A 16,797-nucleotide genomic window follows, 5' to 3' on the forward strand; every position below is an offset into this window, starting at 1 on the left:
CACTAGTTTTTGACAATAGGGCTGTCGCTGTCACACAAAAATAAGCTTGGCCAAGATTCGGTCAAGCTTCGACTCAGCTACCTGAATAAAGTTACAGTCCTGAACCAAACACCCCTGCACCTCCCCGGCGCAGCCGGCTTCCGGGGTGAGCTCCCACGGGACACCATCGGGCTGGTTCCAGCACCAGCTTCTCGGAGCCGTGCCCAGCCTAAGCTTCGCTTCCTTGCCTGCTGCGGCTCCAGCTCAGCACATCTCTCTGCCCACAGCCAACTATTCCCACACGGTACAACGCAATTTTCTTCCCCTCCTCCCAGCCGAGCAAGACCACCTGAACCTCAATTCTCCTTCACAGAAAGGACTTCTGCTGTACACTTCCACCAACAGAAAGGAAGCTGGAGGATAAGTCTCCGTTAACTTTGTAACATCTTTCTTACTGGGAGACCGAAGAAAGGCAAACCAAAAGCTTTGCGTAGACCACAACTTGTGTTTAGTGAAAAATACATACTTAAATGCTTTTTAAAAAAGCAGATAGCCCACGTCAAAGCACTACAGTAGAAAGCAGGATGTTTCCATCTAATACCCAAAAGTATGCTAAAATGGTTCTGAAGAAGAACACAATAAATATGCACCTCCTTCTCCAAAAAGCATAAAGGGCAGAAGTTGGACATAATAATAATGTTAAAGTAGGGATAAAAGATGGGCCTAAAGTGGATGAAGTTATTTTTTGCACAGAAAGCACACTAACTACAACAGTCAGAGGGAACTTTCTTCATCTCTACTAACTCCTAGGAGCTCACATATTACCATATGAAAAGTCCAGACTGTACCTAACAAAGTATGCCAGGTGTTGAGCAAAGCATCTGCTTCCTTCAGTACACTGACCTTGGAAGTACAGCAGCTATTGTAAGTTTATTCACGTGTAAGACTCATGGACATGGGGGCAGGGGGCAGAATTGATTTGACCTCTATTCCTCTTCCTTTTCCATCCCTCACTTCCACTTTATTTACTTTATTAACTCTTTCAGTTTATTGAGTAGACTAGAGGAAGGGGACCCAACAGAAAAGCAGTATTTATCCATTGTGTAAGTCTAGATGAAAAATTGTCAGCTGTCAATTTTGTATTTAAAGTTTAAGTTAAATCAATATACTGCACACCACAGTACAGACTCATTGCTTATCTCCAAAGCAACAGCAGGTTTTCTACTGTTTGTTACTCAACTTCTGCAGGAAGAATACGTGACTTAAGGCATACACGTACCTTGTGCTCAGTCCTGCACTTCTCAGTTCAACATACAAGCCAATTATGTGAATTCTTTACATACCTAATGACTGCAAACTCAGCCCTTAAATAGCCTCTGATTTAGAGGCTTTTGTCATACACTTCGAGCAGTGGCTCTGAATGTATGACAAATACGTCTTTTTCAAAGCGTTGTTAAGTTTTAATCTCAAGAATAGATCACAATTAGAAGACATCAAGATTTAAATAATTTCAGTTATTTAAATCATAACTACAACTTTTCTATCAGAGTTCAGTGAGTTGCAAAAGCTAATTTATTCTTCCTTTCCCTTCAGTGTTACTTGGAGGATTTCAAAATTAAAAACTCAAAAATATAAAGCTAGAGAGAAAACAGGGCATAAACCAAGAAACAAAATACTGCCAGGTGAATTGGTTTTTTTATTCCCTTGTAGCTCCCAGAAATTTTCAGTAACAGATCAACCTAGTTGCTTGAAAAGGCAAAGAAAACATAAATGTAACACTGAGTACATGGCAGACCTCATTAAGATGTTTTTAAAACACATTTTAGAACACAGTGAATGCACATTCTCATTGTGTAATTATCTTTCACAATAAAAGTTAACAAATTAAGTAGAACAAAACAGGAAAATTTGAAGTTTTGCATGTCATTTCCTCCAGAACATTTGAATGAAAAGTAGTTTTTACAATCTTATACCTTTTCTATATGAAGGCCTTCTAAGAGAAGCCAAGTCTTCTGTGTATGACCAGCATTTCATTTAAATCAACTTTCACTCTCTCGTTCCGAGAGTCATCTCTAGGGCCTATTTCCACTTTAAGCTAAAGGTGAAGGTTCTTTTTTTTTTTTTAATTGGTATGTCAGCACTCCCAGCATCTGCTATGTTCTGTATTCCTTCAATATAAAGCATAATGAATAATTCTAAGCAGAAACAGAACCCCTCATACTCCTCCCAAGAGCAGAGAAGTTGCACCAGAAGTTTACTTCCATCTACTGCACTCCCTGGACAAATTAAAATCCTGACGTTCTCCACAGCAGCTACCAGCAAGGATTAACATTACAGGAACAGTAATATGAACAGACATGGAAGTTAGCTGATATGAGATAACCACATGCCCACTATCATAACTGAAGAGGGAATTCTGTGTAGGTTTTGAATTTGTGACCTACTAACAAACAGTTATTATACTCCCTTATTATCAAGTCTCTTTGCCACGATCCTCTCACAGGGTTGAAAGGGGAAGAGCTCTATTTTCAGTGTAACAGACAACTGGCTTCTAAATAAGAGATATTCATGTCAGAAAAAACCCCAAAGCATTAGAAAACTTCAAGAAAGCATCTCTCTCATAGCATAAACCATGGCAGGCATTAAATTCAAACTACAAAAGAATTATATTGCTTCCCGAGATCCAAGATTTATACAAGTTGCTTCTAAGCAGCATTACAGGTATCAGTCAGGACACTGCCAGCTTACTTTTCCAGAAATTTCAATTCATCATTATCTCATTATTTCGGGGAGCAGAAGGTCAGCTCATGTCTTACCGCAGAGCCTGACCTATCTTCTTGAAAGAAGTAAATCTATAGTTTTTGCATTCCTATTCAGAGTAAGCCCTTCAAAAACAGGATTGCAGAATTTCCTCTTTTTTTTTTTTTAATGGGCAACAAAAGCCATACTTGCACAATTTTTACTCTTCAAACTAGTGCCTATTTGATATTTTAGTTCAGATGTAAACTTCCAAAACATGGATTTCGATTTGTTGTAGATTTAATAACGCAGCTTTCATCATCATCCTGTTTCAAAATAGCACTTGAAACCTCAATAAGCAGCACAGGTTTGTCTGCCAAAAATCACTTGTTTACAGCATAGTCTCTTGGCACATTCTGACTGGAATATTATAATGTCTGTCATCTTCAGTTATGAGAGTCACCACAGGCCAGTCCTCCTCTGGGTCATTGGGATAAGATGTGATGAATTCATCAGTATTATATTTATACAGTCGATACACTTGGATGGTATACTGCAGAGCGTAAGCAAGGAGAAACATTTCCACCTACGTTGGGAAAAAGCAGAAGTGTAATGTGTAAAATTAAACATGCCTTTTACAAAATATTTCTCAAAAATACTAAACTAGTACCTTTCAGATGTAATTTTTCAAAGAAAAAAATATGAAATGAGAACGCATATACATGAGCATCTCTAGTTCAGCATCTCAATCATTCAAGGCGTTCTTAACTTGCTGCACAAATACCTCTAAGATACCATGCCTTTAACATGGAGCTCTTCAGACCCAACAGTGGCATGGTAGGATATTAGTCCTCAAGACAAGCTACTTTATACAGAGAATCCCACTTCCCTCCTGCCACAAACAGGTAGGCAAGACATACTCTCGTATCAGTATTCATCCCATTAAGTCACTAAAACAGACAAGAATAGGTTTCAGGGAATGATCCTCTCCCTCTCAGAGGGTAATCTGAACTCTCTAGCCAAATAAAAAGCAGATGGAAAACCTTTACAAAGCCTGTTGATATCAGAAGGAATTCAGAGAAAGCAGCTGGAAAATCTTCTACCTTGTCTACTACAGTGGCAAGCCTATCCTGTTCTAAATAACAATTTACAAAAAATCTCACTGAAATAAACAAAACCTAGTCAGCACAAAAATAGGCAACATCACTTATTGACTAAACTGGGCAGCAAAAAGGTCACCAATGAATCAGCTAATGTGACAGTAACAGCAACCTGTCTCATCTATACTAGAGTCATCATATTTTTAAGCCAATAAACAGAAACAAAACATAGTACTTCCATGTTTCTAAATGCAGTACCACACTTGTAACTTATTCAATGGGATTTTTTTAAATGGATGTTTCTAAAATCTTTCAGACTATTCAGCTTATTAACCACTACATTTTGTTTTGGGGCTTTTTTGTAATATGCATATCATTTCTGCAACATATAAGGCATTAACTGTCATCAGTTTATCAGATTTCACCAAGTATATGTACTACACATAATCTTCTTTTCATAATTTGAGTATTAGCTTTTATCGTATTTTTTAAAAAAGCTAACAAGTAGGAGACTAATAGAAATGTTACTATTTATAGAATACCATACTTCCAAAGAATGCTACCTAAGTGTCAGCCGTCAGACAAAAATCAATGGTTCAAAGGAAGGCCTTTACACGCTCTTACTACAAGCAAGTGGTTCTACTATATTTTTCTGCAACAAAAGACCAGAACCTACACCATTAAATTTAGCCAGACCAACAAAAGCTGGGTGATTTCTTAAACCACTTGAAACCAAAATCTCCAAAACAGGAAAGTAATACCGTGAGAACAATCTCTCCTTACCTGTTCAAGGCCTCCACTGTGACCAATGTGATTCAAGTGATTACGCATTAACTGACAAGGGTTGCTAGATGTATCCCGTGCAAACAGTAACCATGAGAAGACAGGAACTCTCCTTCCATTTTTATCATCGTTGTATAATTCGATGGCAGTGTTAAGCATTAAAAATTTCAGCGCTTCATAGAGACTATACTCCTCCTCTTCGTTTTTAAACAATTTATCACAAGCTTCTTGTTTCTCAATAGAACCCTTGATTTCACTTATATTCTTCCACTACAAAAAAATAACACACAAAACATGCATCAATAGCCATCACCATGCACGAGCTGTAAAAAGCCACTTGTGAATTGTCAGATGTTCAGAATAGGCACTCAGAATTTAATTTATGAAGGGCTGTATGTCTTTTTAAAAACACTTGAGACTATTTCCACAGCTGTAGTCCTGTCAGGGTCAAGTTGAGTTAGTCTGATTTTGACTAAATCAGTCCTTAAGCAAAGCAAAAGAAGAGAATGTTGGAAATTGTTGCAAGGTGGCAAAGCAAATATTGTCACAGGACAATAAGCAATAAGGTAATAAGTAACCTTTTTGTTTCTTGTATCATAAATCCTACATCCTTCATAGTCTTTACATTTCAGTTACTCAGAATGTGTATTTCATTCTCACCCTCAGAAACTGCTTGAATGCAGCATTTAAAATATTCTTAAAAGCCTTCAAAAAAAGAGAATATGCATACACAGTAAGACAGGAACAACTGAAGAGCTTTTAAATAGGTTCCAGAGTTTCAAGAGCGGGGAGGATGGGGCTAAGAAATATAGTATGAACACTGAAAGGGCACAATCATTTTCCTGCTACATCAACCTAGAATAAAAACGTGTAAGCTTGGAACAAAAACCACTCCTTTGAAATTACTCCAGTATTATTCTGGTTTTTTTTTTTCCTTTCCATGACCTGCTCAACATAGCAGCAGCATTTATCCATAGTATATCATTCCTTCAACTAAATACAAGAAATAGAGGCAAAATGTTACTCTATTATATTGACGTCTTCATTGAAACCTGTCTAACCGATAGTTTTCTGCAGAGCTGCTTACAAATTAATTCCAGTATCATGCTAATGCAAACAGTGAAAGAGCAGAAAACTCCCACAGATCTGAACAGACATTCTTTCTTTGATTTTTCTTTTGCAGTATACATACAGAAAAGTGACTTTCACTAGTGAAAGCATCCTTATGCTAAATTCACCCCATTGGAAAGTTTTTGTCATTTCCTTATTTGTAAGTGAACAAGAATAAACAAATACTTTTCCAACCTTTTTCCTTAGAAGCATTAAATATTCTTTAATTTCATCACTTATTTCTCCCATCTTCCTTCCCAGTTTCTGTTTTAGCTGCCACTGCTTGATCCAGTCATATTTGCTCAGCAAGTTTTCAGGAAGCTGGAAGTTGAGAGAAGAGAAGGCAGCTTAATTAAAAAAATCTTGAAAGGAAAAGCCACCAACTTGCACATTATTATTTTATTGATTTTTTAACATTTTGCACCTTAAAATGATCCCTCATATGTTCTTCTGAACAGATGTTGTACTAAGATGACCACAATTGAACACAACTGGCTCTTTATAATACTTGCTGGGTAACAGCCAGAATACTGGTCTATTACTATTTCCAGATCTAACCAATACATAAGCACTGGCAAAATTAATCACCTCAAGTTACTCATGGCTTTTCTTTTTTCTTTTTTTTTCTTTTTTTTTTAATTAAAAAACCCCCTCCAGCAGCAGATGACAGTGACTGCGTTTGAAAGTAGCCCTGAACCAACAGAAGAGAAGGTTCTTCATGTCAGGTTGGAGTTGCTCTTAAGCTTATTTTAAGTAACATTTAAGACACAGGTAATATACACATTCTGAAAAGCCTACAGCATCCAATTTCTTAAACCACTTTCTAGAGAAACCATATATGGCACACAAGAATATAACATGATAATTTTGAAAAGCTATGTTTTTTCCCAAATGTGCTAAGTTGTCTGTATTTTTTGTTATTACCAGCTGTCTTGTGGGAAACGTCTTACTGCCATATTACATGCAGTAAGAAGAAACCAAGAGGGCAAGATGAAGACAGACAAGTTATATTACAGTCAGCATTATAGTAACATTTATACATTATAAAATGGAAACTAAGGGGACCTGGAACTCAATTCCACGTTGAAAGAATCACTGTAAACCTACAACAAAACTGAACACGACCACTTCTCAATTCAAGGGATATTGAGAAGTGAGCACATACAGCATAATAGAGAAATGAGATCATAAAATTATCCAACAGGTTAGAACCAACATTCCTCTAGTGTCAGAAGATCAGAGTTTGACACGTACCATAGTAAAATCCTCACTCTGCAGACAGCTTGGTAACTGGGTAGCTTGGCTTAGTGCCTGGAACAGAGTTGCTCTGAGAGCACAATAGTTATCACCTCGTACTCTCCTTATAGATGCAAACTTCTGAGCAACTGCTTCATATCCCTAGAAAAACACAAATTCCAAGTAACATGAAAGCATTAATAAAGCACTTTAAGGTCATGCACTGGTATCATAAAAGATATTGGAATATTAGCATCCAAATGTTAATGCTATTTTGTCCTGGTTTCGGCTGGGACAGAGTTAATTTTCTTCCCAGTAGCTGGCATAGTGCTGCGTTTTGAATTTAGCATGAGAAGAATGTTGATAACACACTGATGTTTTAGTTGTTGCTAAGTACTGCTTATGCTAGTCAAGGACTTTTCAGCTTCCCATGCTCTGCCAGGTGCACAAGAAACTGGGAGGGGGCACAGCCAGAATAGTTGATCCAAACTGACCAAAGGGCTATTCCATACCTTATGATGTCATGCTCAGTATAGAAACTGGGGGGGGGGGGGGTTGGCCGGGGAGCAGCGATCGCTGCTCGGGAACTGGCTGGGTATCGGTCAGCAGGTGGTGAGGAATTGCATTGTGCATCACTTGCTTTGTATATTATTATCATCGTTATTATATTGTTATTATTACCATTACTGTCTTACTTTATTTCAATTATGAAACTGTTTTTATCTCAATCCAGGAGTGTTTCTCACTCTTACTCCTCCGATTCTCTCCCCCATCCCACCAGGGTAGGGGGAGTGAGCGAGCGGCTGCATGGTGCTTAGTTACTGGCTAGGGCTAAACCACGACATATTTAAAAGAAAAAAAGGATTTGATCACTATCCATTTTGGAAGTTCAAATACTTTTACATCACAAATTATGCTTTAAAAAAAAAAAAACAACTTCCTTAGTTCTGCTGAATAACAAACAAGGAACCAAAGAAATCTAAGTAGATAATTAGTTGTGGCATTTATTTGATGACAGTGCAGAAATATCACTGAAATGTGGGCAGCTAACCCACTTAAGTTTCAAAAGAAAAAAAAATCCAAACATACACACACAAGACTATAAATCTAAACCCAAGAAGTTTCAGCAATAGTTTATTCCATTTACCCAATTTGTGTCACATGCAGTTTGTTTTTCCCTCAGGGAAAATTCGTGTTTACACTGAAATATCCTGACACATGCCTCAGCACATTTGTTCCCTCCCTGCTGTTCCCATACATACACTTTTAGCAGAAGCAGCAATGTTGAAACATAACTTCTGAAACTCAGTATGTCTCTTCAGCTAACCTAGCAAAATTCAATGCTCTGCACATCTGTATTTCCTTACTAGTCTGCTGAAGGCAACACATGGATCTTTTGATTTATGGAAAGTATTTTTTAGGTTTACTCACACATACCACTAAATTTTCAAGTTGTGTTGAAAAATCAAAACAACAAAAACCCCCTAACTAACCTTACGCTTTGTTTTCTACTATTCTAGCTCAAGATTAATATAAGAAAACGAGTCCAAAACCTACAAAAAATAAGAATTCAGGTAAAATTTAAGAAAAACTGAGCCTATTCATTAACACTCCCCATCTTAAAAATCATGCAATTCACCAACTTCAAGTTTGGTTATCTGCTCTACCATTTCAACACCCCACAAAATTACCACTTTATGGTAATAAACCAAATTTAAAACTTTAATTGAAAACCCTAATGAAGAACTGTATTAATCAAAACCCTACACTATCAACAAGTAGCCTTACCAAAAACCACATTTTGAATAAGTATAAATGAAACCATCTTCCAGTTGTCAGGCACTTCTACGACCAGACAGTGGAAAACACTGCATTTCCTTTTTTAAAGATTGTTCCCATAGGAAATCACCTACTAAATGTACAAATGAAAACAAAAAGCCCAACAAAATTCAACAAAGAGAGAACTGATACCTTTCTCATCCTTTTTGCTACTGGTGTATCTCCTCTCCATTCTTTTCTGCAGTACTCCATGATGTCCATTTCAGGCGCAACACTTAGTTTATATTCTGTCAGAAAAGAATATGTAACATTATACTGAGAACTGTGAAACAGAACAACATAGAAAAAGCACTGAATTTCTAAATACACTCTTATCACTTTAAAATAACATTGCTGCCAAAGGAGACTGGCAAAACAACCTATAGCTACTAAGTAATTATTAGTATTGGAGGGGAAAAAAACAGCTTGCTGTGAAAATGACAAGTGAACAAAAATAACAAGGTAGTCCAACAAAACAGAGAACACTCTGCTCCTCTCTCTTCTGAAAAATACTAATTGGCAAAGAATAGAAATCAGTAAAGCACTCTTCATTTTCTTAGCAATGAGAAAAATGTTTGGTGAAAGTTTCTCTTCTTTCAGCAGCCAGACTATAAGGAAGAAAGACAGTAGATCTTTCTGAATAAGCCAGAAAGAATAGTAGAAAGAAGAAACAGTTTTCTCTTGGAACCCCAACAGCCTTCATTCCAAAACAGACAGTAATAAGGTTATCAAGGGAACCCAGCAACAGATGCTGCTATGACTATAAGTCAGTAAGTTTCAAGCACAACACTTGTAACACAGGCTATATGACTGCTTTCCAAAGGATTCACATTCTCTTGTAAAGTAACTATAAAAACACAGGGGAAAAAATATACTAGGAGTTTTACATAAAATTGATCTTTGTGTGAATTAAACTGTCTCAGTCATTATAAGTAGCTTCTATTGCACAGAGACATCTGTGCACAAAAATCCTTGGGAACGAGGGTGTCAAATCATCACAAATTAGTGCTACAATGAATTGTAATACTGTATTTGAAACAAATTTCAAATGTACCTGAAGAGCTTGTCTCACAAAGTAATATTTTCTCTCTCTCTATTTCTTCTGCATCACGATACATGTCCTCCTCACTGCAATAAAAATCAACACATTAGACATAGTTCATGTAACAGCACAAATCTGATAGTAATCTACCTTTTCCCCTGTTTATAGCTACAGACAAGTACTTAAGTCTTTCTCCAGGTATTTTTTCAACTTGATTTGCTTTCCATCTTACACATTTTCATAAAACCAACATGAGTTCTCAAAAAAAAAAAAGTTTAAGAAAAACCCTCTCAACTGTTCCCCTCCTTTGTGACACCTACATTGGTAGTGAACCACTACCTGAATTTCTCTTCTGCTGGTTGTACAGACTACAGAGTACTAAAGTCCCTTTGTATTTGTAAATTTTACAGGATAAATTTGCAAAAGATACAAGCCAAAATGCCTGTTTGCCGAGTATATGAATACTACAACCGATGCATACAACTAAGAATGCGTTACTCACCAGAGCTTTGTATCTGCACTCCCCTGGGGCTAAGTAACCTGCCTAATAATGAGTAGAATATGTGACAGAATATCATGATGAAAAACAGCCAGATATCTGCAGTTGGTTTGAATGTTACGAACTCAAAGAAAACAAAATTCTAAGTGTGATCCAAACTGCAGCCTACAAGCTAACTGAAATCCAGACAAACATTTCTTCCTCGAATAACACGGGCTTTTTGGTCAAGGTACACCACACCGTCTTGAGAGTCAAATGTCTCCATCTGAGCCTATATACAGACATTCTGAACTCCAGTTATGACCATGAGGGAGAAAACTGTGGCCTAAAAGGATATTGTTTCTATGCATAGCCTAGCTTTATCAAGAAGAGACCTTGAAGCTAGGGTGTGAGCATTACTGTTGAGAATGGAGGTCCATACAGTGTTCAGAAAACAACTGTAAATTGCACATTCCTTTAAAACTGATTCTGAGTGGCATTTGTCATATAATTACATCTAGCAAATAAATTTTAAAATCACAGTTTCACAGCTAAAATACTTAAAAAAACCCATACATCACCAAACGTATTAGTAAATCATTTAGGCTTACCACTAAAAGAAGGTTACATTGAAAGTTTGTATCTGAAGTACATGTGCAGAAAAAGAAAGTGTAAGGTTATTATTCATTGCCACTACTATTAGTAGCTTCTAATCTACTACACAAAACACCCCAAACTACAATGTGCTTGCAAAAGACCAGAAAGAAATTAAGGCAGTGACCCTGCTCCATCTTACACTACTATGAGAGGACAAGCAGTTAGGAAGACTGCAAGAAAGGGCTTAATGTAGGCAGCTGGTAATTAGATTACTTTCATTAAACTTGAAAGAATACTCTGGTCAATTATGGCTCTGTATTTCTTTCTTTATATCCAAACCAGCTCACTTAAAAAAAGATAACATTGTAACCCATTTGCATATATTTCCTTTGAGAACAAAAAAAAAGTTTAGTATAAAGACACATATAGGTTAATACCAGGAAACTGTAATCTACTGTGCAGTCATACGAAACTGTGGTTTAGCTTTTACTTGTTTCAAACCTTTAACTTTCAAACTAGGTTTCCTGGGCGTTCAAGTAGCCGCTTGAAATCTGATTTGTAATAATACTACATAATTATTAACTAAAAGAGAAACAATAGATGCAATAGTTATTAAACACAGTACTCCATAAAAAGAGTACTACCTGCTGAGAAGAAAAACCACGGAAATACTTATCCCAACTCCTTAGCCTTATTACAGCGTGGCACTGGAAAAACCCTGATTTCCATGCATAATCTTATTTCTCAGCAGAGATTAAGGTCTGCGAAGGATTTCAAGAATACTTAATAACCTTGAAAATACTACAAAAAACCCCAAATAACTGAGTATCTCTAACCTAACTTATCTATAATCTAGGTATTTAAAATATAAAGGAACAACCTCCCTCTCTGAGCATGAACAAACCTGCTTCTACAAGGGATCCCATGGGAGGTGGTGGGGCTGTGGGAAGCATTACTTTGAATACATTGAGGTTATAATGCACAAACAGAAAAAGTGCTCAACTTAGTAAATTAGTGAGGTCACTCAAAAAAAGAAGTTTGGTGTAGAGCAAGCAGTGTCATGTTCCTTCTGCAGATATTACCCCATTTCTTTCTGGGATTTGACAAAAGAGAACCCACAGATTCAGAACCTGACAGATCAACATCCAGCATAAACAAAAGTACTGCAATTTAACTGAGTTGTTTTGAAATCAAGGTAGCTAAGAGGTGCAATCCATCTGCACAGGCACTCTCATTTCAGAGTTGAAAGTGCATCTTAACATTGTTTGAGCATAGCAACTGTTAAGTAAACCTGGGGAAACTAAAGCCTTTCCCCATTAATTGTCACAGTAACATTTGACAATAGACTGAAAATAAAATAACAGATGGAAAAGAATAATTAAATGAAAACATGCATGCACTAAAGAAAAAAAAAATAGCGCATAGTGCTGTGTGTAAACACTTAAATCGTTGAACCAGTAAATCAGATTCTGCTGAACCAAAGATACCAAGTTAAAAAAATAGGATGTCAGATTTTACTTGGAATATCCTGGGCTTTGCATTTAAAAAAAAACCCCACACCACCAGAAAGAGCCTAAACCCCAACATGTTAAGACGACAGCAAGCAAAACTAAGCTGGAGAGAAGGGAAAGAACTATGGGCAAAAACATAAATAGTTTCATACTAACAGATTTGCAGGACTAGAACTCCCAGTATTGAAGATACCATACAAAAACAAAAACAGTGCTTAAAGTCTTCCGTTTATTATTATGAAGGGATGAATATTTAATTTTCTACGTCAGATCAAACTCATTGCTATTAATAGTTCATGTAGAGGCATAGTAGATCAAATAGAATTAGTATGCCAAGTAGCAGCTAATTTAAAAATTCAGACATATAGGGATCCTTATGTACCACACTTTTGCCAACACACGAAATATACAGATTCATATAAATATGTATTAAGTGTATTAATGTTAAGTGTGCATTAATATTAAAAATTCACATTAACATATTAGATTGTGCTTAAATTACAGAGTAAATTAAGCATGAAATAAGATTTAAAAACATCCTTGAAAACACATACTTATTTTTAGTGACTTTTTCACTAAGTCAGCACTTATTGTAGGTTTTGGATGTTGTTTAAAATAGTCCAGTGGCTACCTATAGAAAGAGGAGTAATTAGAAATCACTTTCTTCTCTCACTTTATTAATGTATTCTTCAAAGACATAAGGCCACTCTTACATGCATTAATTTTGTTTTCAGAAGTTTGGAGTATCTTTTTTTAAAACCTTCATATTTATTTCTTCTTCCAGATACCAAATATTCTTGTAAATACTTCTACTGTCAAATCTGAATCACGCAAATAAATTTTTTACTTCAGCCTATAGGAGGAGGTTTTAAAAAAAAAAAACCCAAAAACAAACAAATGAAGTGTTAGGATTAAAAAAAGCCTTCTATGATTGTCAGCACTGCACCTAACAAAGCATTCACAAGGTTAAAACCAACCTACCAGAGCATCTGCCTTCAATTCTTAGTTTGCCATGCTCTGCAACCTACCCTCAAGAGCCCAATGCTGCCTCATATTATTCCCTTAGATGGGGAAAGACAACCACAAATAAACTATAAAAATAAGCAATTTATCCAAAGGGTGAAGGTAGCCTTCAAAGTTAAGATTTGACATTTGCACCTATTTCACTAAGATGCTAACCATATAGGAAATATTGCCAAGAAATTCACTTTCACGAACTAAAAGCACCCCTCCCTTTCTATAGAAAAGCTGTTGATATATAAAAAAAAAAATCCTCACCTGTCTTCGGATGAGTCCATTGCTGAACAATTACTAGACACAGGTAGATACAGTTCACAGTTGCTAGATGCCTCCTGATCTGCCACAAGTGATTTAATCATATCTGTCTTCTCAGGTCTCCCAGTACTTCTGTACAAATAGTCTTGTCTTACTTCCGATGTAGATTGCTCTTTCTGGTCAGTAGCTGCGTTTGCTGAACCAAGCTCATTAGAAAGAACACCAACTTCCTCTTCATGCCTCATCAACTGTATGGCAGCACGCTCTTTTTTCTGTGTCTGTTCTGCAGCCGTGGAAAGGCTGGTTGGTTCCGTCATCCACCCTTGAAAATTATCCTGGCTTTGAAGAATGGAGAAATATATGAAGACTATGTCTTGGAAGAACAAAAGCACACGTTTTAAGAAAATTACAGTATTTTGACAGTTATGTTATATTCTGAGGATTCAGAGAGTACTTAAATTATTCAAAAACAGGAACAAAATCCAGAATAGTTTGGTAAGATAACACAGCACCCAAACTATTTTCAAACTCATCTCCTTGGCAAGCCAATTTCATTTCTTACTGAGGCTAATCTGTGCCCGCACTACAAGACAACCTGCGCTAGACCTAGCGCCCTGACTGAACACTTGCTCTTCTCAAGGGACATTATCACCTAAAAATCTGAGGATTAACAGAAATCCCAATGAAACAAGTTTCAGTCCTGCAAGAGGAGGATTTTTACAAACTCACCTGGTGCTCCATGAAACTTCCCATTGCACCAGGATTATCACTTAATGCAAAAATTTCTGATCTCTGCTTCTTCCAATGTGATTTCCAAGTTATCAGGACAGAATTTTCTACAATCCATTAAAGCAAGTTCTCCAAAGGCTTAGGATGTGCCCGTACAGTAAGTTTTCAGGGACATTTATCTTAAATTGCTACATAATCCTCCCCCCAAAATTATGGGTTGCTTTGCAGTTGCCACATTTATGTCCTAGGCAATTTTTACCGTTGCTACCCATGCTGGTCAACTCAGAACCAGTGGTCTTAATATCCGCTACATACATCTTAAAACCGTACGCCGCGTTTCTATCTTCAGGTTAAAGCCGCCCACCTGCCACCAGCCCTTCTTTCCCGGGTGTCACCGTCCTTTCGCACTGGAGCCCTGCCGCGTACCGAGCCGCCCCGCGGGACGGAGCTCAGGACGAGAGCCGCACACCTCGTCCCCATCACAGCCCCGCTCCCCAGGCAAGGACGAGCCAGGCTCTGTGCAGCACACGGTCGACCGTACCCACGCTACCGCCGGGCAGCCGAGGCCTCACCTTTCCGGCACCCCCTGTCCTGCGGGACCGCGGGCCCGACACCCATCGGCGCTGCCGGCCGCGGCAGCCGCGCCCCGCCGAGCGCAGGAGGCCGCCCCCGCTCCGGCCGCCCGCTGGCCGGGGCCGTGGGGGGCACGCAGCGCGCCGCCGGCCGCCGCGCCCCTGCCCGCCCGCCGCTCGCCGCTCATGCCGGCGGGGCCGGGGCCGGGGCCGGGCCCGCGCTGCCGGCGGGCTCCCTCAGGAAGAGGCCGCCGCTCGCCCCGCGAAGCGCCCGCACACAGGCCGGGGCGGGGGCCGGCTACGGCGGGGGGCGGCACAGGCCCGGCGCTCCCATGGCAGCGGCAGCGGCCCCGGCCCCGGCCCCGCGGGAGCGAACGCCGACCGGCCCCTACGCAGCGCCGCAGTTGCTTCCGCCTCGCCGGCCGCCGCCACCAGCATCCTCCGCCCAGACGTCATCACGCCGGAAGTAGCGTCCGTACGTACCCGCGCTTCCTTCCTTCCTTCTTTCCTTCCTTTCCGCCCGGGTGCCGTCACACAAAAGGCGCCCGGACCCAGCGGCGGCGTAGGGCGGGCGGCGGCCTCCGGCGCATGCGCGTTGGGGCCCAGGGGGGAACATGGCGCCGGTGGCCGGGGCTGTGGGCCCGCTGGCGCGGGGTGGTAGGCGATACCAATGCCGGGCGGCGGGGGGGGGAGGCACGTGACCTTGCCCCTGAGCCCGCAGTGGGCTCCCCCGCGCCTGGCCGCCCACGTAGGAGCCGTAACGGCCGCCCGCGAGCGGCGGCGGTTGGCCGTGGCGGGGGCTGCGGGTGCGGGGCCCCGCTTCGGGCCGGGGAGCGGGCCCGGCCGCCGGGCGCTGGGGCGGGCGGGGAGGCGGTGCCTGCGGCACCAGAGCCGGTACCAGAGCCGGTCCCGCCGCCTGCCCTGCCCTGCCCTGCCAGCGCCGCAGCCGCCGTGCCGCTTCGTCAGGGAGCGCCTGCAGTAATGTCACCTGCGGAGGAGGGACCCTCCTCTGAAATCATTCTCCACGGGCAGCGAAGGCTTTTGTTTGTTTTGTGTTTCGGTTTGGGGGTTTGTGGATTTTTGTTCTTTTTTTTTTTTTTTTTTTTTTGTAAATCAGCCAGCTTCCAGTAAAGTGCCTAATCAAGACTTGAGTTCACATAAAATAAAAGGAGTTCAATGAAAATCCCCAAGCTTGGAGACAACAATAACTTCTCTTAAATAGAGAGGGGAAATAGAGCTGCTTTTCACTTGCCAGATGCTCCATACAAAAATACTAGTGAGGAAGCCCGGTGCTGTAAAGGTGTACGCGTATGCGACAGCCATCGTACGGAGCGTGTCAGAGGCTGGAAGTCTCTTCCAGGAGCAAAAAATACATCACCAAATTCTGCTGCGCCTTTTTTAAACTCCAGACAGGGTAGAAAACTATGTAGAGAGTAAATGATGAACCTTTCAAAATTACATGTTGACTCATGTAAGAGTTAAGCATACCCAATACTATTAAAAATGGAATGCTGAGAAGAGTAAAAAGTAGGAAAGCTGTATTGTGGCAGAAAACAGTCCACGGAAGCCTGAGCATTTTGGAGGGTGTTCACGTTAAATTGGGCCTGCAAATGGAAAAGTATTTGTCGTCTTTCTGGAATTTCCCATATAAGAATACACTTTCTCTGAGTAATATGAGTGATGCTAAGACTGAGGGAAAATAACTACAAACATGCTGACAGTAAAGGAATTTGAATTCACATGATTTAAAAAAAAAAAAAATCCATGTATTCAGAGTATCAAGCAGTATAGGGAGAACATTTTTAAGGTGGAGGTCAGGTCGTAAAAC

General features: G+C 39.9%; 1 protein-coding gene across 4 annotated transcripts; it reads right to left on the reverse strand.

The window, feature by feature from the left end:
* Nucleotides 1-2,087: 2,087 nt before the first annotated feature.
* Nucleotides 2,088-15,157, reverse strand: OTULIN (OTU deubiquitinase with linear linkage specificity). 4 transcript variants are annotated; one of them, XM_075705879.1, is made up of 8 exons: nucleotides 14,970-15,157; nucleotides 13,672-14,007; nucleotides 9,820-9,893; nucleotides 8,919-9,013; nucleotides 6,966-7,109; nucleotides 5,907-6,032; nucleotides 4,602-4,871; nucleotides 2,088-3,304 (listed from the first exon to the last, which is right to left on the reverse strand). In XM_075705879.1, exons 1-8 carry the CDS (start codon nucleotides 15,155-15,157, stop codon nucleotides 3,110-3,112), a joined length of 1,428 nt encoding a protein of 475 aa, XP_075561994.1. In that variant the 3' UTR covers nucleotides 2,088-3,109. The 4 variants fall into 4 exon arrangements, with proteins under 4 accessions (XP_075561994.1, XP_075561995.1, XP_075561996.1 ...); XM_075705880.1 differs by lacking the exon at nucleotides 14,970-15,157 and adding an exon at nucleotides 14,762-14,892; XM_075705881.1 differs by lacking the exon at nucleotides 14,970-15,157 and adding an exon at nucleotides 14,762-14,800 and having other exon boundaries at nucleotides 13,672-14,003.
* Between the last annotated feature and the right edge of the window lie 1,640 nt (nucleotides 15,158-16,797).

The sequence above is a fragment of the Pelecanus crispus genome, chromosome 2 (genome assembly GCF_030463565.1).
Source record: "Pelecanus crispus isolate bPelCri1 chromosome 2, bPelCri1.pri, whole genome shotgun sequence".
NCBI lineage: Eukaryota > Metazoa > Chordata > Aves > Pelecaniformes > Pelecanidae > Pelecanus > Pelecanus crispus.